The 20,914-nt window shown below is 39.3% G+C and overlaps 1 protein-coding gene across 5 annotated transcripts in view; it reads left to right on the top strand.

Moving 5' to 3' along the window:
• CGNL1 (cingulin like 1) overlaps positions 1-20,914 on the top strand; it is a 156,274-nt gene that overhangs the window by 54,176 nt on the left and 81,184 nt on the right. For 4 of the 5 annotated variants that reach the window (XM_081293607.1, XM_081293608.1, XM_081293610.1 and 1 more), the window contains 5 exons: positions 1,150-1,255; positions 8,269-8,370; positions 9,028-9,176; positions 10,545-10,680; positions 19,386-19,598. In XM_081293607.1, the coding sequence (XP_081149733.1) occupies positions 1,150-1,255; positions 8,269-8,370; positions 9,028-9,176; positions 10,545-10,680; positions 19,386-19,598 (706 nt within the window). The remainder of the gene's footprint in view (positions 1-1,149; positions 1,256-8,268; positions 8,371-9,027; positions 9,177-10,544; positions 10,681-19,385; positions 19,599-20,914) is intronic. The other variant, XM_081293611.1, reaches the window with a different exon arrangement.

Below are 20,914 nucleotides of genomic sequence, written 5' to 3'. Positions count from 1 at the left end.
AAGAACATATTTTTTAAGTGATTCTTTGTTCAAGGATAGGAGAAGGTCCAGTATTCAGTTTTGAGTTGAGTCTGCCACCACCTTGACTTCTTCCACGCACACGGTAGTCCCCAATTGTCCCTTATTAGAAGTTACAAATAAAAACTTCATCTCTCCCCAGAGTTAACATTGGCCAGGAGCCCCTGCTTCCATTAGTTTTGAAGCACATGAGTCATTTAAAAGCAGTGCTTTCTGTACTCGGAGATTGAGTTGGAAGAATCTGGTTTTCGGTCCTTACTCAGATACTAGCTGCACTGGAATTCTCGGCAAGGAATTTGGAAGTTTCTGTTTCAGTTCCCTCATCACATGATAAAAAGAGGAGGAAAGAAGGAGTTTTATAAAAGCCTGAGGCAACTAAAAGTCAACCACTGACCACTTTCATTGGTATCTGAACCCTTGATAATTTTATATATGTGCTTTACAATTATTTGTCTATATGCTGGAGCTGACAAAATAGCTTCAAAGTACAACATGGTAACTCTTTTTTTTTTTGGGAGGCGAGGGAGGGAAGTAACCAAAGAGATTCTTCTAGCTGAGAGCTAGTTGTTATTTCCTTGTAAAGGGTTTTCCATGTTAAGATTAAGGCAGAAGAACCTTTGACTTTTAAAATTCTTTAAATTCTTTTTTCCTTTGGCACTTGATAATATTGACAGACTGGTAAGGCAGACTTTAGTGGGAGGTACCTTCTTAAGGAATTTTATTTTAAATCTTTTAACTGCCAGGGGTGTGGTAAAGTTCATAAAACTTAATCTGACTATTACCTGTGAAGTCAAGACAAAGGGCTGCTGTATGGACAGTCTTGGCATGGGGCTTATAGTTTTTTAAACATGGGCTAAACAAGTAAGATTTAAAGAGCAGTGTGTGTATGGGAAACATCACACACACACACAAAGAAAGAAAAGGAGAATTCCTTTTGGAATGAATTCAAGTCGTTTGAATCAAACAACAAATGACTACATTTTCACTGGGTATTTTCTCCAAACTATGTTAGAAGGTGCAGGTGTTTCTCTCACACGTTTGGAAATGGGAACCCCTGTCCCAAATGGCATATGAAATATTCTGAGCCCAGTGCTTGTGTCCTCATTGTTTTCTCTGCTGTCTCTTCTGCAGAAGTACCGACAATGAGGATGCTACCAAAAGGAAAGTCAACTTGGTTTTTGAGAAAATCCAGACCTTAAAGTCACGAGCAGCTGGGAGCGCACAAGGAAATAATCAAGTAAGTTGAAGTTTTGTATTTTCAGAGTTCATTTAGCATAGAATGTGGTAAACAACTTGCTGTTTTTTTCAGTCACTACATTTATTTATAGCAGTAGGTGGGAACTTTCCTCAGTGGTAAGCAGTACGGCAGTACCTAAAACAGAAACCCACGTTTTATATATAACCTAAAAATCTGAAGTGCTCCAAAATCTGAAATTTTTTGAGTGTTCAAATGAAACCATGAGTAGAAAATTCCACACCAAACGTCATATGTCCAGTCACAGTCGTAGCAGTCGTAACAAACACATAAACTTTATTGCGTGCCCAAAGTTATTAAAACCATTGTATAAAATTACCTCCTAGCTATATGCATCAGGTATATGCACAATGTAAATAAATTTCGTGTTTTTGACCTGGATCCCCCAACTACCTCATTATATATGTGCAAATATTCCAGAATTCAAATAATTTCCAACTTCAAAATGCTTCTGCTTCCAAGTTTTTGGATAAGGGATACTTAACCTGTAATCCTAATTTATAATCTGCTTTTTTTTTTAAAGAAATGTTTTAAAGATATTTTATTAAAAATGCACAAAACATGACAAGATAACATAAAAAGGTGGCAAAATTTAGAAGGAAAAATTAAGAATAAGAAAAAAATAATGTAATGCTATAACCAGTGGAGATCTCACATATTGTTGTTGATGAATTAACCATGAAAGGACTAGGACGTGAGCCCAGAAGGTCAGATGTAAGGCAGAACAAGGACTAGAGACTGGTGAAGCCAACCAGTGTTAGGAAGGGAAAGAGTGGAGGGGAACTAATTCTTATAAACTGCCTGTTTAATTGTGCTGAATTTGAGTTGAGACTTGGAGATTTTAGGGGGGTTAAAATGGGAGTCATCTTCTATTTGATAAACATCTACTATGTGCCATCTGTTCATGCCCTGACTTGTAGCTCAATCCTACAGCACCTGAGTTAGGCCTCAATATTATTGTGTATCTTCCCTTTCCCTCCAGGGAATTCTGCATGGGAGGGAAAGAGGTGATACCTGGAGGCAGGTAGGATGAAGTTTATCTGTAACTTTTTTTTTTTTTTTAACTTTGGAAACTTATGTAGAGGATACTTTTAGATGTTACTTACTCTCTTTTCTGCTCAGCATTCACATAGCACTCAGCTAGCCCGTGACCATGCTCTGTGTATATATACATACGCATCCACAATTTCCACTAGGGAATCTTAAAATTGTACACCTTTTATACAATCTTCAGAAGTTCTACATAGTTCTTTAAGTTAGTTCCATAGTTCTTGATAAAACTTTTAAAATCCAAAATTGTCACCATGATTCTTGCTTTTGGTTCACTTGCATGATCTTTACTCGTAATAACAGACTCCAGGTAGCCAGCCTTAGCTGGGAAAGTCAGGGTAGCCCCTCTGGGAAAAATGGCACTAATGTTCTCTCAAAAGAGCATAGAACTCTTTCTCAGAAGAAGGGAAGGCAGGGTCATTCTAAGTGGAGGGAGTGGAATGAACAAATACAAAGAGGCATAGGTTTGCCATGTTTAGGTTACTAGAGGCAATTTAATGTAGCTGGAACATATAGCCAGGATTCGGGAAGGGTGGGGAGAAAGCCAGATGATAGGGGTCCTGCAAATCATGTTAGAAATTTCTATTCCCAGCTTAAGGGGATGGGCTACCTTCAAAGGATTTTAAATGAGCATGAATACTATTGTATTTATAAAAGTTCATTCTTTTTGTAGCTTTTGGAGAGAGGTAAAATTAGAGGCAGGGTGACAAATTAAGAAGTTGCTACTGAGTCAAGTGAGAGGTGAAGGGAAGATAAAATTATGGCTCTCAGGACTCTGGCTGCGACCACAGTGCCATGACTTTAATTGCCCACCGTTGTCTTCTCTGCTTCCATCCGTATGTTCTGAATCTGACTCTTGGCTGTCAAAGGTTGTGAAGTTTATTTTTGGTGTATGTTAAGTATTTCCCTAGGAGAGAATATAAAAGCCCTCTTCCTTAGACTGAGATCATATTGAGAAATGGCAAAGCAGGTGGGGTTTTTGTTTAGGAAGGAACAACTTATGATTTCCCCATTGGATTGGATTGCTCTCATTTCACTGAGGAAATTGAAGTCCTGTGTTTTGCGTTAGGTTCTGGTCCCCTTCTTGGGAGTAGGTGGGAGGATCTCCTCCAGGTTCATCACACTCGTCTCACACCTGGATTCAGGGAAATGCAAGCCAAAACTGCTTTTTACAGCTTTGATTCCTGCTTTTATCTCTTTCCCTCACCTATTTGTAGTTTTCTAACTGCTTAACTGTAGGATTTTAGCCAAGTCCTTTGGAGAGCATCATCCTTTTATCATGTCCTGGAAGAAGAACAACAAAAATGAGATAATGAGATCCATAAATATTCACATTCAGATCAGAGATATTTTTCTAGTAGATTCTGTTTAATCTGGTTCCTCTTTATGATGTCTGCTTTCATTTTGGAAATGTAACATCTAAGAGAAGAAAGCCACTTTAGCCAATGTGTATTTACTTACTACTGGCTTACAGGCATTTGCAGAAAGTGAAAGATAAACGTTTCATTGACAGTTATGGAGCAATAATTGCCAGGGTAGTAAAGTCGTGTCACAAAGGGTCTGGGAACATCAGGCATGGGCTTTGGGTATAATATCATGCAGCAGATGTATCTTCAACAAATTTTTTTTTTTCTATTGCATTTTGGGGGTATAACTTTCAGTAAATTGCTTAACTGTATACTTTACTGAATTTTTAACATACTTTTGCATTCCTGCAAATGCCACTTAGATCAAGAGAGCCATTATCCAGTTTTCCTGAGCTACTTACCAATCAATTACACCTCTTCCCTCTGGAGGTAATCATCTTCTGACTTCTACCATCTAGATTAGTCTTATCTTTTGTGAATTTCATATAACTAAAAAATTAAAGTATGTATTCCCATATGCCTGGCTTTATTTCCTCAACATGATGTCAGTGAAATTCATTAATATTGTATTTATCAATAACTATTTTTTATTGATATGTAGTTTTCCATTGTATCAGTATACTATAGTGCAGATTCTTGGTGGACATTCCTGGTTTTTGTCCATTGGAATAAAGCTATTTTTTTTTTTTTTGGTAAACACATTTACTATATATATGGATAAAATTGCTGGGTTATAAAGTAGGTATAGATTTAGTTCTTCAATATTTCCAATTGAATTTAGAAAGTAGTTGAAATAATTTATACCCACCAGCAGCCCATGCCAGTTTTCCTGTATTTATAGCTTCTAACACACTCTGCTCCATTGGTGTGCTTATCTTTCCTTGCACTAATACCATACAGATCAAATTATTATAACTCTTAGAGCAAACCTCAATATCTAGTGGTATTTGTCTTCCATCTTTATTCTTCAAGATAGTCTTGGCTATTCTAGGTCTTTTGCCTTTCTAAATAAACTGTAGAATCAGTTTTCCATTAAAAAAAATCTTCAGGAGTTTTAATTAGGATTACATTATCTATTGATGTATAGATAAATGTGGTTCTGACATCTGTACATTGTTGGTACTCTTATCGTGAACATGATGCCTTTCCATTTATGTGCGCCTAGACCTCTCCCAGCCGTTCTGTCACCTTTGAGGTCTTACCTGTTTTTCATTTAGATGTGTTCCCTTTTGAGTTCTCTTCTTCCTTTTGTACCTCTCTGTTCCCACTAAGACCATTTTCTTCCCACCTGGAGAACTTTCCTGTTGAATCCTGTGGTACTTTTCAGCTGACAGTCAATTTTCTCAGTGTTTTTTGTCTGATAATATTTTTCATTTCCTCGAGTTTTAAAAAATTTTTTAAAAAAATTTTTAGTTGTCGATGGACATTTATTTTATTTATGCGTGGTGCTGAGAATCAAACCCAGTGCCTCACGCATGCTAGGCAAGTGCACTACCACTGAGCCACAGCCCCAGCCTCATTTTCTCGAGTTTTTGAGGAACTCTAGTTTGGCAAGCATTACTTTGTTTCATAATTTTAATGACTTGTCTGTCTTTTGGCCTCCGTGGGCTGCAGCAGGAAGCCAGCTGTCATTCTTGTATATTTTCCTGAATATTTCTTTGTGCTCTGGCCGCTCTGAATATTTTATCTTCAATTTTCAGAAGTTGAACTATAATGTATCTAAATATGTTTTTTCTTGTATTTTTCCTACTTGAGGTTCACTGTCTTCTTGATAGGTTGCTGGCATTCATCACATTTGCAAACTTTTTGGCTATTATTTCTTTGAATATTGCCTCTTTTACATTCTCCCACTTCTTCTGAGATACTGATGACATGTGTGTTACAACTTTTCATGGTATCGTTATATTTCTTGTTCTCTATTGTGTGTGTCCCCTCCCGCTCTGGTGCATCAAAATCTGGATAATGTCTGTTGACCTTTCAATTTAATTAATCTTATTTGCTGATTATGTTATCTTTTAAGTCTTATTCTTTTAAGTTGTCAGTTCTAGGATTTTATTTATTTAAATAAAATAAAGTGGATGACATCATCATCATCATCATTATTATTTTGGTACCAAGGATTGAACTCAGGGGCACTAGACCACTGAGCCACATCCCCAGCCCTATTATGAATTTTATTTAGAGATAGGGTCTCACTGAGTTGCTTGGTGCCTCACCGTTGCTGAGGCTGGCTTTGAACTCGCCATCCTCTAGTCTCAGCCTCCCCAGCCTCTGGGATGACAGACATGTGCCACTGCGCCTGGCTGGATGACATTATTGATGTTCTGGATTGTATCATCTCCCCTGAAGAACCCTGAGTTTTCTTCTTCATTCTGTATGCTCAGTTGCTTTGGGCATTGTTGGGGTGGTCAATTGAGTCTTTGCCCTTAGTCCTATAGCACAACTCATCTTCCTTTCTTGGGATCTTGAATGCCTGGATGTCTATCGTAGCTTCTCTGTTGTGGCTGAACTGGAACCCTAGTGTCTCCCAGCTTAGTACAGTCTGTGGAGTCTCTGTTGAGTTCTTTGTCTCCTTCAGATCTTCTCTGTTGGCCTCTCAGATTCTTGTCCTGTTCATAGTGTGGCTTAAGAATAATCCTAGGAATCCAAGGAGTACTTTTTCTTGCAGGTTTGAGGGCTTCTGTGGAGTTCTCACCTCACCGTGATTCTGAAGTCTCCTTGGTTTACCATCTCTAAACTCTAGTCTCTAGATTCCCCCACCCCTTAAATTAATAAGCTTTATTTTTAGAGCAGCCTTAGGTTTACAGCAGAACTGAGTGGAAAGTTCCTGCCCCCTGTTCCCCTGTTCCCTGTTCTTCATCAGAGTGGTACTTCTGTTACAATCAGTGGACCTATCTTGACACACCATTGTTACCAAAGTCCATGGTTTATACTAGGGTTCACTCTTGGTGTTGTATATTCTATTGGTTTTGATAAATGAACAATGATGTATATCCCTATTATAGAATCATACAGAGTAGATGCGCTGTTCTAGGACTCTCTGTGTTGTGCTTTTTTATCCTCCCTCTCCCCTAACTCCTACAATCAACAGTCATTTTACTGTCTCTATAGTTGTGTCTTCCCAAATATCATACAGTTGCAATCATATAGTATTTAGCCTTTTCAAATTGACTTTTTTGATGTGGAAAAAACTTAAATATATTACTAGGTCTTTTTTATAGATAGCTCGTTTTTTCTTTAATTTTTTTTTTTTTTTTTTTTTTTTAGTTGTAGATGGACACAATACCTTTGTTTATTTATTTTTATGTGGTGCTGAGGATGAAACCCTCACACATGCTAGGCACGAGCTACAATGCCCGCCGGGTAGGTCATTTCTACTTAGCATTGAATAATATTCTATTGTTTGATGAACCATAGTTTATCCATTTGCCAACTAAGGACATCTCGATTGCTTCCAAATTTTAATTGTGAATAAAGTTACTGTAAACATCTACGTACAGGTTTTTTTTTTCAGTTCATTTCGATGAAGACCAAGGAGTGCAACTCTTGGAACACAGAGTTTATCTTCCAAAATAGTTGCATTGTTTTGCATCTCCCCCACCCCCACCCCACCATGAACGAGAATGCCTGTTGTTCTACATTCTTGCCAGCATTTGATATTTTCAGTATTTTGAATTTTGGTCACTGTAATAGGTGTATAGTGGTATCTCATTATTTTAATTTACAGTTTCCTAATGACGTTGTTTGAGCTTTAAAATTTTTACTGTGCTATGGTTTGAAAACAGTCAGGGAGAGTACAGGGTAAATGTAGTGTGACCTCATGTGTTTCTCTTATTAAGGATTATAGCTCCATGTTGGTTGGTTTTCAATGCTTGCAAATATGTCTCATATTTTTGTTCAGCTTTCACAGTTTTTTTAGGGAGAAAAATCTGATATCAGCTACTCTATCATGATTAGACCCAGAATTACAATAATCCCTTATTGAAATTTATTAAATGTAGGAGAAGTGTTAGATTCTATAGACACAGAAATGCATAAAACATGATCTCTACCTTCTAAAAGTTTATAATCTCCTAAGGTAATAGTTCTCAAACAATCCCTAAGAATCAGTGGTGCTAAACTATGTTTTGTAACAACAAGGTTTAGTTATTGATTTTCTTGTGATTTCTATGTACTGGAATCTAGAATTTTTTATAAAGCAGTTTCTTTTAAGTATTATTTGTCCTAAATCTAATACTTAACATTTTATAATATTCTATAGAGTACTTTGAACACTTCTAGGAAATAAGTTTTAGTAAGTAAATAAGTTTTAGTCCTATTGAACTAATGTTGAGAAATCTGGTGAAATAATTCCTGTGACTGTGGTAAATGATATAAAGTTGACTGGAGTCCTGAGGGGCCAGCCTGATTAACTCTGCCTGCAAAGCAGGGGAAGAGTCTGTAGGGGTTGACATTTGAATTGAGTCTTTAGATTGTTAGTGCTATGCTTCATCAGTTACTGCTTTGGTTATATTTTGGGAAAAGAGAATTAAAACATCCTGAACATTTAAATTAAGATATCTTTGCAATTAATCACAGGCTTCTAACTCATCATCTGAAGTCAAAGACCTATTGGAACAGAAAAACAAGTTGACCTTAGAAGTGGCTGAACTTCAGAGGCAGCTTCAACTAGAGGTCAAGGTATCTGGCTCTTCTTTTATTTTTTTCTATTTCTGTCTTGGTTGTTAAAGAACATATTAAGCACATTGGGATGCCCAGGTGAAATGAAAGCTCATTTTATTTTTTGCCCCAAAGAAACATTCCTTTCATCACTGAGTAAATTCCCATTATTTGGCTGCTGTTGTCCAGTGAAATTTTTTTGTAAGTAGCCAAAGCACATAAAGACTGTTTGCTTTGACAGAGTTAAAGAAACACTGTTGGATTCAGGTGGGACAATCAGAAACTAGATGTATAGTTAGTATGTAAAACATTGAACTAAGTAGAAGTAGCAGAATAAAGTTTAGCTGGAAATTTCTTTTAGGAGTATTACAATTCACTAGGTATAAATACTTAAAATTCTTTGGAGTTTGAACTCTATGCTTTATTTTTATTTTTAGTTGTCAATAGACCTTTATTTTATTTATTTATATGCGGTGCTGAGAACTGAACCCAGTACCTTACACATGCTCTACTACTGAGCCAAAACCCCAACCCACTCCTATGCTTTAATTATGTTATTTAATTGTTCAGTAATATAAGTGCAAAGACATGGGGTCCATTAGAGTTTGGAAGTAGGTTTCTGTGGGATGATGTGAATATACAGTGGTGGTACTTTAAAATTGCACTGCTTCATTTTAGAATCAACAAAACATCAAAGAAGAGAGAGAGAGGATGCGGGCAGACTTGGAAAAGCTACGAAGCCAATGTGACAGTAAGATGGAAGAGAACTCCACATTGCAGCAGCGACTGGAAGAAAGCGAAGGGGAGCTCCGGAAGAACCTGGAGGAGTGAGTTTGGGGCCAAGAGCCTGCTATCCTTCCTGAGTTTTTATATTGTGTGCAGCCCGAGCCCCTTTGACCTCTTAACTATACCCAGCCTTACTGAGGCTGCCCACCCTTCCTTTCCTCCCAACAATCCTTGTAAAACCGTGAAGTTGATGACATGCGCAGACTGGTAAGCAGGAAGGTTAATAATTATTAAGATTCTTTGTACACCTTGAAGTATGTCTTGTACAGTTTCAGCCTTTAAAGTAGATCTCATGACAGGTGAGAAGTGGGAGACACTGAGTAGTAATAGCTAAAGACAGATTTCAGTGAGCCTGGGCCTAGCTTCCAAAAAGTACTTGTCACATGGCCTCCACAATCTCCCAGTTTGCAAATTTTATTCTGGTTTATGTTGGTTTCTGTACTGGGTACTTGCACCCCTTCTCAGTCTTCGAGGATGAAATTCAAGTCCACGGTGGACCTTCCTGCCATTGCATCACTTTAAAGTCTGTGGCAAAATGATCTAAAACCTAGATTTAAAAATGCATAGTGCTATGGAGACCTGTGGCTGTGACGGAAGCCCTCAGTGAAAGGTTAAGCTGGGATCAAATCCAGAGGGAATTCAGGAAAAGTGGGACTTTATGTCATAACAGCATTTGATTGCTCTTGTAATTTTGATGGTAGGGTTATTTGCTTTAAAAATATTCAGAGAGATGAGTTTCAGAAAATAGGTTAGCAAGAAAAAAATCAGAACATTGAGAGTACAGTAAAGAACTTAGAAACTTGAAAGATATGGTCATTGTGAGGTTGGAAAACTTTTCCTTGTTAGAGAGTGATTATTTTAGGGTTTGTGAGCCATGTCATCTTTGTCATAACTGCTCAACTCTTATCATTACTCTGTGACCATGGCCACAAGCAATGCATAAGTGGACCAGCAAGGCTGTGTTCCAGCAACACTTTATTCACAGAAACAGTCATGGGCTGGATTGGCCTATAGACCATAATTTGATGATTCCCCTGGTCTAGAGTACAGGGATAAGGGAGGGTGGGATGACTTTGTTGAAAAAAATATCAAAGTTGACTTTTGTCATTTCTTTATCGTCTATGCTCAAATTCTAGTAGCCTACAGTCTCCATTTGGGTAGAAAATTTCCCTACATTCTGCCCCCCCCTCCCCCATTTTATTGGTTTGAGCTCTCACCTGACATCTGGGTCAAGTTGGACTGTAGCCCTGGGTTCTTACCAGGTGCCATTTTGGGTTGCTGATTCGTTCTTCACTGCAGAGAACGAGAGGCTCCTAGGGGCTTTACATGACTCTGTGACTGTCTGAAGTCAGATTGGATGAAGAACTGTGGAGCCCAGGAGACTCTCTGATGGGCTTCCTCCCTGCCAGGCTCTTCCAGGTGAAGATGGAACGAGAACAGCACCAGACCGAGATCAGGGACCTCCAGGACCAGCTCTCAGAAATGCATGATGAGCTGGACAGTGCTAAGCAGTCTGAAGACAGGGAGAAGGGGGCGCTGATAGAGGTAAGGGGTGGTGGCCAGTGACAGGCCTCACCTGCTGCAGAGGAGGGGGTGGGGGGGCTGGGTGCCATTCTGTTGTGTGCATTCACTTGTGGCTGTGGTCAGATTCTGTGAGAGCACCATGTGTCATTAATTATAAACATTCTTAGGAAAACTTTCAACTACAGAAAAATCGAAAAGAATAGCACATTACCACCCATCAATCACCAATGCTGGTTCCACAGTTGTCAATATTACTTACTTACTTACTCCATTAATTTACCTGTTCATACACTCATCAATTTTTGTTGTTGTTGTTTACTGAACCATTTTAAAGTATAGACACCGTACCTCATTCCTGAACTTTTCAGCATGCATCTTTGAAAAATTGGGGAATTTATTTTACATAATTGTAATACCATTATTATACTTAAAATATTAATGATTTTCATAATGAATATCTATCTATTTCCAATTCTTGGTCCTTATTCAAAATTTCCAGATGTTCCCCCAAGCATATTTTATAGTTTTTTCCTTCCTCTGAGCTAGGTTCTAGTGAGAAATCACACATTTCCATTATTGTGTCTCTCAAATTTCATTTTATCTTAACTCCTCCTATCCCCCATCTCCATCTCCTTGCTCTGTCTCCCATCCCACTAACCTAAAAAAAACTGGAGCAGTGCCCCACATTGTGGATTGTTCTGATTATCTCTTTATGGTGTCTGTTAACTTATTTCACTATCCCCTATATTTCTAGTAAATTGGAATTATATCTGAATACTAATAGATTTAGGGCAGACTTTGGACAAGAATAGTTTGTAAATATGTTGTTTATGGAAAAAACGAGCAATAAGATTGTGGTAATACTTAACGCTTTTTGTTTCTTAAAGCCCCATAAGCCTATAAGCTCCATAAAGGAAGGGTCAGGTCTGCACTGCATCGGTAGCATTTGCTACAGTTCTGGGCTGCACAGAGCCACAGTACTGGGCTGCACAGCAGTCTGTACATATTTGGTGGATGATTAGATGAATCCATGAGTGAGAGAGTGAGTGAATGAACGAATCCATTTGCTACATACCCAGGCTGCCCATCTGGCTTTTGCTCATAGATCTATTAAATACTTTCCTTGTATTTATCTGTAAGCCAGTGGATAAAGGTTGACACTTCCTACTTAACATTTGTTAATTATTATGGGGTTTACCAAAGACCCTTGTTATGTCTTCTCTGAGTTATTGTCAGCCTGCTGAGGTGAAAGATACACAAGTAAGAAATACTTAGAATGCAAGAATGTTGATTTTGAATGTCTACATTTGGGGGAGAAATATAATTGAGGGTGAGAAAAATAACTTTTCTCTCTGCTCATTTTGGTGTTTCATATTTGCTATAACATTATTATCACCTGGATTTTGACATAGTTTTGAAACATTTCTTTTGTAAGGTGTGGTTGTAGAAAAAACCTAACAAATAAATAAATAAGTAAAGCACCATTTAGATCAACGCTCCACCCAAATAAGTAACAAAAAAAAAAAAAGTTACTTTGTCATTATTTAATTTTCCTCTGCTTTTCCCCTTAGGGATTAGGCATTTTCTTTTACCCTTTCTTGGGACTACAAAGCTTCTGGCTCTTAAGTTCCTGGAGTTCCTTGAAGTCTCCATTGTCAACTGCTTTCTCTCCCCTTCCTTGTTTAGATTTAATGGTTCCTCCTCGGAAGAGCTGAGCCCCTCTCCCTGGCCTGGTGGGCACTGAGGGGAGGGTGCCATGGTCACACAGTAGTGGGGCTTTTGAACTCTTGTCACATGGGCACAGAAGGATAATTTTCTCTACTCCCACAGAACTGTCTCTTGGTCTCTGTTTAGACCTTTTCTCCACAGAAGGCCTCAGCCTGTTCCTTAGCACCTGGTGTTCCTCTGTTGATCAGATGATTCCTTAAATACCACCACGTTCATGATGCTAGACTGCATCGTGGCTCCATCACTTTGGGGCTCAGTTATGAGGACAAGGTGTATTACAATGGGGCTTTGAAAATATGTGTATTTATGACTAAAATATTAAAGCAACACAAAATGAAATTTAAAAATGGGTAACATACATATTTCCCTAAAACCTAAGCAATTAGTTTTATTTCTACATTTCATTTGCTTTCTCACCCATTGGTAGGTTTATCCACCCATCTGTATATAATGTAGGGATAAACATAATGCCTTTTCAGTTTTGCTACCTGCTTTTAAAAGTTAATAAGTAAGAAATACTTTTCCTTATTATACTTTATAATTTTTATATTTAAATTTTAAGGAGATAGACCATAATATGCTTAATCATTCTAATGTATTTTTCTTTCTTTTGCAATTCTGAAAAAATTTTATGGTGACCCTTCTTTACGTGTACCCTTTTACTACTTAAAAAAAAAAAGTTCCTAAAGATAAGTTCCCAGAAATGATGTCATTGAAGAATTTATGGTTTCAGTAAAAGTGTAGCTTCACAAACAAGTTCAAAGAGAAGACTATCATATTTGGATTCCTTGTGTGGATGTTTCATTGGTTCTAAAAGGAAAAGATGTTATCTTAGTTCCTAGGAAGTCTCCAGAGTTCCTGATTTTTCCCTAACAATTGAATTCTGTAATTGCTAGTCGCTCTTTCCCATAATATTTTCCATCTTCTTAGATGCTCTCTTTTCGTTCACATGACCTAGATGTACATTTGTACCTCTCTCTTCTAGCTGGCTCACTCAACAATTTATCATCATTGCTTCTCCCCTCTTTGGTGCCTACCACAGTGCCAAATAGCAAATGAATAAATAATTTCCACTATTGAAATTACTTTTAAAAGTAATCTCTTTTAAAAGGGAATGATTTCTAAAATGAACCACCTACTTCTTTAACTCTTTTTTAAATATTTGTTTTTTAGTTATACATGGACAAAATATCTTTATTTTGTTTATTTATTTTTATGTGGTGCTAAGGATCAAATTCAGTACCTCACATGTGCAAGGCAAGTACTCTGCCACTGAGCCACAGCCCCAGTCCATATTTCTTTTAACTCTTAAAGCACAACATACTGAGCATTTAATAACTGAGCATAATTTCGTTTTTGAAACAGTTTGTTGTTTTATTTATATTACTTCCTAGTAAAGAATCTGAGCCTCAGTATTGTGTGTTCAGGTCTAGGCTGATAATGAGAAATACGAGAATGGGAAACTGAGCACATCTTTTCTTAAACATGTTCCTGGAATTTCTGTCCCCTGATTGTTTAGTCCTTTCCAGGACAGGAATGGTTTTATCTGCTGCCACCTCTTTGCAGGAAGAGTTTGGGGGTGGACACAGTGTTTTTTTTTTTTTCCTCCTTTTGCAAATTCATCCTTGTAGCTTTTATTGGTTTCCCTTGACATGTCAGCAACATTTAAAACATGATCTATGGTCTCTACAGCATTAATAAAATAGACCCTATCTCCTTGTCTCTTTCAATTTATTCTTCATATCTTAATAAAAACTAGCCTGAGGGAATCTGATAACAGATTATAGTTGTAGCCAAGTTTTCCGTGGCTTTTGGCTTAAATCAGGCTCTTAAACAAAATGAACATTAAACCCTTAAGCTTTTGCATGTCTGAAAAAGGTTGAAGGCCCTGTACTTTGTGAGGCCTGCAAAAAAGCCAGATTTTTTCATGAAATCTCTTTTTGTTTTGGTGCTGGGGATTGGACCCAGGGCCTCCTGTATGATGAATGGGTGTTCTGCTACTGAGCTACTCCCCCCACCCTTTGCACAGAAGTATTTTTTAATATTTCACGTTTTGTTAAATAACACCAAGCCTCTATAAGGAATATGTAAAAGAAGGAATTTTAAAATTTAGGAAATAATGAAATGGTTAAAGGAAGAAATAGTAGGGGATAATTTTTGTTTTTTAGCCAAATTAGTTATTCTTAATTTAATTGATGGTTCTGAAAATTTAAAACTCAAGTTACAAAAGTGATCATAGAGCAAGTGTTGGGACACTGCCTTGTCTATGAATGCCTTGCCTTCCATCCTGGGGGTAGTAGGTTAACATGCAACATCTCAGTGCCACAACAGTGGTGTTTTCCACTGTTGAGAGGTCGTTCTTTGATGGAGCCTGCAGTTCTGAAAGATGCACCTAAATTCATCAGTCTTGTGGTGTCTTATTCCTGGCATGTGCCAACGTACTTCAGTATTTCTGAAATATTCTGGTTATTGTATCAATCTGGGATATTTGTGCTCAGAAATGAGGTCTCTAATTGGGCACCATGGTGCATGCCTGTAATTGCAGTGACTTGGGAGGCTGAGGATTGCAAGTTTGAGAGCAGCCTCAGCAACTTAGCGAGATTGCCTTAAAAAGACTGGATGCAGCGGTTTAGTGCCTCTGAGTTCAATCCCTAGTACCCAAACAAACAAAACTCTAAAACAACAACACCAAAAAGAATTGAGTTCTCTAAAATAGCTATAACTTCTTTTGCTGTGATATATTACTGTACATTCTGTAAGTCTTAATTAAAAAAAACTAAAACTTATGGTGGTTCTCACCAGCTATGTTGTACTTTCTAGATCATCCTTCTGGAGCAAAAGTTCTGAGGATTTTTCTGTCAGCTACCATTGTGATATAAAACCTCTTATTTACCCCTGCAATGACCATTGGCCAGAGATAGGGTCCTGATCTAACTTCTTGGAAGCATTTGTGCAGAAGAGGATCTAGACCAGTGTTTTCCTTATTTATTTATTTATTTATTTATTTTTTTTTGTGTGTGAATAGGTGGCAAGTGATATAGAGCTTTCTGTGGGCAAAAAAGTTGCTGCCTGGACATTCTGGCGCCTCTCAGTAGTTTGCTGTTGGGGTGGCAGCTTGTGCCAGGCCATGCTTCCTTTTCCTCCCAGCTTTCCTTCCTTCCTTGTCTTTCAGGCTCTGGTCATGTTTCTTTGTTTTGGTTTAAAAGGTAGACCTCCTTACTGGCCAAACAAAGCTCTGTTTTGTCTGCACTTCACAGGGAGATTCATTGTGCCATTGTTGGATCCTTGACCTTCCTGAGCGTGTGGTTTGTGGTCAGGTCTGTGGTCACTGAGTGGTAAAGAGAAAGGATGTTGGAATTCAATCCGGGTCACAGTCTAGGCTCTACTGCTTACAAACTGTGCCATCCTAAGCACGTTAGCACCTCAGAGCTCCGGTTTGATTTAAAAAAAATTTTTTTTTGTAGTTGTAAATGGACAGCATGCCTTTATTTTATTTGTTTCATTTTTATGTGTTGCTAAGGATTGAACCCAGTGCCTCAGACATGCTAGGCAAGTGCTCTGCCACTGAGCTACAGCCCAACTCAATTAGTTTTTAATTTATGAAAATAATATTCATTTCTTGAATACTCCTCTTTTAATTTTTGGAAATGCCTAGCACAATTCTTTCTTTTCTTTTTTTTCCTAAATATTTTTTATTGTAGATAGACACAATACTTTTATTTTATTTATTTTTATGTGGTGCTGAAGATTGAATCCAGTGCCTCACTCATGCTAGGCAAGTGCTCTACCACTGAGCTACAGTCCCAGCCCCCAGCACAGTTCTTGTATGCAATAAGTATAAAATGCAGTCCACTTTTTTAGGTCCCTCTTCCTCCCTCAAGCACATATATACACACTGTACACACTGGGTTTTAATCTGCAGGCTATCTGTCACATATGGAACTATTCTTAATGCATAAAGTTTTAAAAAAGCACTGATTCTAAACAGCCAAAATTTTTCCTTGTTTTCTTTGATTAGAGTCTACGGAGAGGCTTGTTAATCTCTAATGGATGTTCACTTGTGTCTTAAAGTTTATGTATTTTTTTTTCCTCCTTGATACAACTAACCCCTGGGGTAATAGAGTGAAGTTTTTGAAACTTCATGTTCTTTTGGTCTCTACTCTGGAAAACCTCAAGTGCCACTGTGTGATATGGCAAGGTGTAATCTGATTGGATCTTTGCAGCACAGTCCACTTAAGCAACAGCCCCAGCCACAGATAACAGCAAGTCGGTGTAGAATGGACATAAAAACCTCAGTTCTTGACATGCATTGGCGGCGGTAAACAAAAGGCAACGAGAAACAGATATATCCTGGAAACGATAAGTGTGGGAAGAGGAACTGCCTTATCATCAAAACAATGGAGAAATGTGTGAGAGTAAAAGCAGGAAATGTGGTTCAGAATCACAAGGGCTGCTCTGAAGGCTCCGGCAGGAGGCTCCAGGAAGCCTTACAGGGTAACTAGTAGCGGCAGCAACTGCAGGGAGGGTCCCTGTTATGGAGGGGCAGGGCAGGGAGAGTCAGGCGTCTCTTTGACAAATATCAAAGAGACATCATCAAGGACAGGATAAATTTTCATGAAAGCTCTGTATTTGGTGCTTTTGAAGAGCCAGCGCTGCCTTCTATACCTGGAAGAGTTTATTGACTTTGCATCTAAGTTTATCAATGGTGGCTGGTTAGATTCCTGAGGGTCTGTCTTGGTTTACACAATTCACTCCATCTTGAGATTGCTCTAGTTCAGTGGATATGTATGACCTAGAGAAAGAAAAGAGATTTTGTTGTCAGTTATAGTTAAATTGATTTAAATGATTTTATCCCCTTAGCAGCAGCATGCTTCCTGAGCTAATTATCCCAGAGGCCTTGGGTCCCCAGGTGGCAGCTGATGCTCTGAGTCCCAGGAGCTCTAAGAGAATAGGATATATTCTTATTCAGAAACCACAAATGAAAGAATAAACTTATTTATAATTCTGGCATCTCCAGATTCCTGCTGTACTACGGGTGTTAATTTGTTTATGCCCAGAATAGACAGATGCTCCTAATAGCCTTGATCCTTGCATCAAAATTATAAGGAATCAGATCCATATCCTTTCAAGAAACCGACAGTGTACCAGGGGACATAAGAAAAATGATCACAATAGGTAGAATGCAAGGTGACAAGAGTCAAGTGCTATCAGAGGGAGAGTGGGAGTGAGATGGGTGTTCAGGAGAGGTGTGCAAACAAGAACTCTTGAAGGCAGTCATGTGACATCTGAGCCTTCAAAGACTTTCCGAAGGGCAGAGGGAGACAGAACTGAGAGGGAAGAAGGTAGCTCCAGAGGATGCTACGTGATCTTCTGGAGACAGCAGGTGAGAGACTGATTTGGGGGAAGAGATGCATGGCTATTGAAGGCCCCTGTGCAAGAGATAATGAGGGCCTAACTTGGGGAGGCAAAGGGGAGGATCTAAGATATTACAGGACTAACTTTTTGGTTATGAAGGACAAGGATGAGAGAAAAGTCAAAGGTGTTGTCTAGTTCTTAAGCTGGGTACCATACACAAAAATGATGAAAAATAGAAGTGGAAAGGAAGGAACACGATGGATTCACTTAAAACTGCAATCCTATTGAATCTGGGTTTCCTGGGGGTATTCCAGATGGGTGCTTCTAATGGATGTGAAAATGTAGGAATGAACTCAGAGGAGGGGTGGAGGTAAAAGATTTGGAGTCATTTTTGTAGAATTGATAGTTGGGGAAAAAATTGATGAACTTGTTAAAGGAGGAGAGTAAAGAATGCAGAGTTGCATTCCTGGGGATCATCTTAGCTTTTGGAAAGAGGGAGACAAAAGCCAGAAACGATCTTCACAGAAAAAAAGTGACCTTGGGAAAGGATCTAGGAGAGTGTAGAAAGAGGGGACTCTTAAGGAGATGGCAGAGAGGGTAAAAAGAGGAAAGGCCACTGGATGTAGTGATTCGTCGATCATGATGACCTTGGAGGTGGCTGTCTTAGTAAAGGAGGGACAAAAGCCATACAACAGGAGATCAGGAAACAAATGAGTGGTCGTGAAGTCGAGGCACTGAGCAGAAATTATACTTTCAAAAAAGTTTGGTAGTAAAGCTTTGTGGCTAGCCAAGATTCAAGGAAATAGAAAAGAACAAAATGGCAGAAAGAAAAGATAACAGATGGAGTAGAGACTTGGAGTAGGCTGGTAGGAAACAGATGCTTCTCCAGGAAGTGGCTTTGGGTGGGGAGATGCCTGGCATGCAGAGAAGAGTTGAGATGGGGGGAAGCTGAGCATTTGCATGTTCCATAAGGGCAAGCCCTGAGCTGGAGGAGCACCAAGGAGTCCAGGACAAAGACATTGAAGTAAAAGGAAGGCTGATCCTTTTCAGGCCACACTTGGGCCTGGGTGATGTGCTTCATAGTGGAACTTGATGCCCCAGTTTTGTGACTTTCTTTGTGAACTGTAACAATGAAGCAGGAGAAAATGTGAAAGTTGTGCTCCACTCAGATGGGCAAAAGAAATGACAAATTCTAGGATGAATTCATCCCAAATTCTAGGCATGTAGATGAAGGGTTTGGCCACTCTCAGGGCTCAGCGGGTACGAAGCAGATGAGGCCAGCAGGTCAGCCTGGCCCTCTGCAGCAAGCGCATGAAGGGCCACAACAAGGACAGCAGGCCGTCCTGCAGAAGTGAAATGAGAGGCACAACCAGACATGTCCCCTCAAAGCAGTGACATTAACTTTTTTTCCCTCATATTAAATCTCAAAGAGTTAGGCCAGAGGAATCAAAGGGAATGATGGCCTCTGAGGTACAGAGGAAGAGACAGAAGTAATCTCCACAGGTGTGCAGTATGAGGAAGGAGGGAGCAAACAGGACAGGTGAGGTGGCCGTAAGCCTGGTGGCTGCCTGGAGGAGACATACCGGTCCACTCCACAAAGATGTCTGCTCTTCACCTCCCTTCTTCCCATGTCCTCCCTTTAGGAGCTCCTCCAGGCAAAACAGGATCTTCAAGATCTGCTGATCGCCAAGGAGGAGCAAGAAGACCTCTTGAGAAAGCGGGAGCGTGAACTCACGGCCCTCAAAGGTGCTCTGAAAGAAGAGGTTTCCAGCCACGACCAGGAGATGGACAAGCTGAAGGAACAATACGATGCCGAGCTGCAGGCCCTGAGGGAGAGCGTGGAGGAGGCCACAAAGGTGAGTCGGCGGCACTCACCTGTGGACCATAGAGGATGGGATGGGGTCACAGAGTCTAGCATGAAGACAGATGACTGTGTGACTTTGCTAAGGAGCAGAACGGAAACGATTTCCAGATTTCTGGTACATTCGTCAGCTTGGTGTCACTGTGATCAAAATACCCAACGAGAACATCTTCAAGGAGGAAAACGTTATTTTGACTCCTGATTCTAGAGGTCTAATCTATGGTCAGCTGAATCTATTGCTGGGCCCAGGATGAGGCAGCATATCATGGGGAAAGGGCAGAGTGAAGGAGGACTGTTCCCTTCATGGCTGACCAGGAAGCAGAGAGAGGGGAAGGGGATACTGGGCAGATGCACCCTTCCAGGGCACACCCCCCCAGTGACCCATGTCCTCTAGCCAGGTCCCATTTACCACCCAGTTACTCCATTCAAACTGGGAAGGACGGCTGACATCACAGCTCTCATAATTCAGTCATTTCACATATGAATATTCCTGTATCAACATGGGAATGTTTGGAGGACACCTCATACCTAAACCATACATCTGGAATCTTTTGCCCCTGCCTTATCCTGTTCCTTTGGACTTTGTACGGCCTTTTGTTAAACCATTCTGGGTTTTTTTTTTTTTTTTCTTCCCCTTCAGAAAAGTTACAGGAGGGTTAATTGGCTGAATTGTCCAAGCCCTTCCAAGATAATTTTTCTCTTAATTGAATTTTTGGCTCCTACAAATAGATTCTAAATTATGTCAAAGGCTATTGGTGCAGGATTCATATTGGCTGTTGAAGAGAAAAACAGCATTTTCAAGGGGGAAAACTCTGAAATATCATGCCATCTTTAGGGAAAGAGGGAAATTACAGAATATGAAATTTTGAGTCTTTCTAACATATAAGTTAAAGACGGTGAAGAAAGAACTCTTGGTGTTGTTTATCCTGTGAAGATTACAGTGACAGCTCAGAGTTAGGAGGCCCTCTCTCCCCAGCCCCATGGTGATTCACTGATCTTCAATTATGTCATGGTAATTGCAAATGACAAGAAGTGAAAGATGGTTTTGTTTGTTATAACAATAAAAAGTCTGGGAAATAGTCTGTTTGGGGTTATTATAACTTTGAGATAGTTTTTAAAAAGCCCCTTGTTGATTTGCTTATCTTAGGTTTTTTTTTTTTTTTTAGATTTGATTTGAGGGGAAAAGAAGCAAAACGGATTTCAGTGTCATTGCTTTGGGGAGGACATGTGGCAATAGCCTGGTGTCCTTACTGTTGACCTTTTTCAGGAATATGCCCATAGGCTCCTGAGTAAGATGATTCTCCTTGGGGC

This window comes from Spermophilus citellus, assembly GCF_964194105.1.
Source record: "Spermophilus citellus genome assembly, chromosome: 4".
Taxonomy (NCBI): domain Eukaryota; kingdom Metazoa; phylum Chordata; class Mammalia; order Rodentia; family Sciuridae; genus Spermophilus; species Spermophilus citellus.
This window is presented reverse-complemented; position numbering and strand designations above follow the sequence as displayed.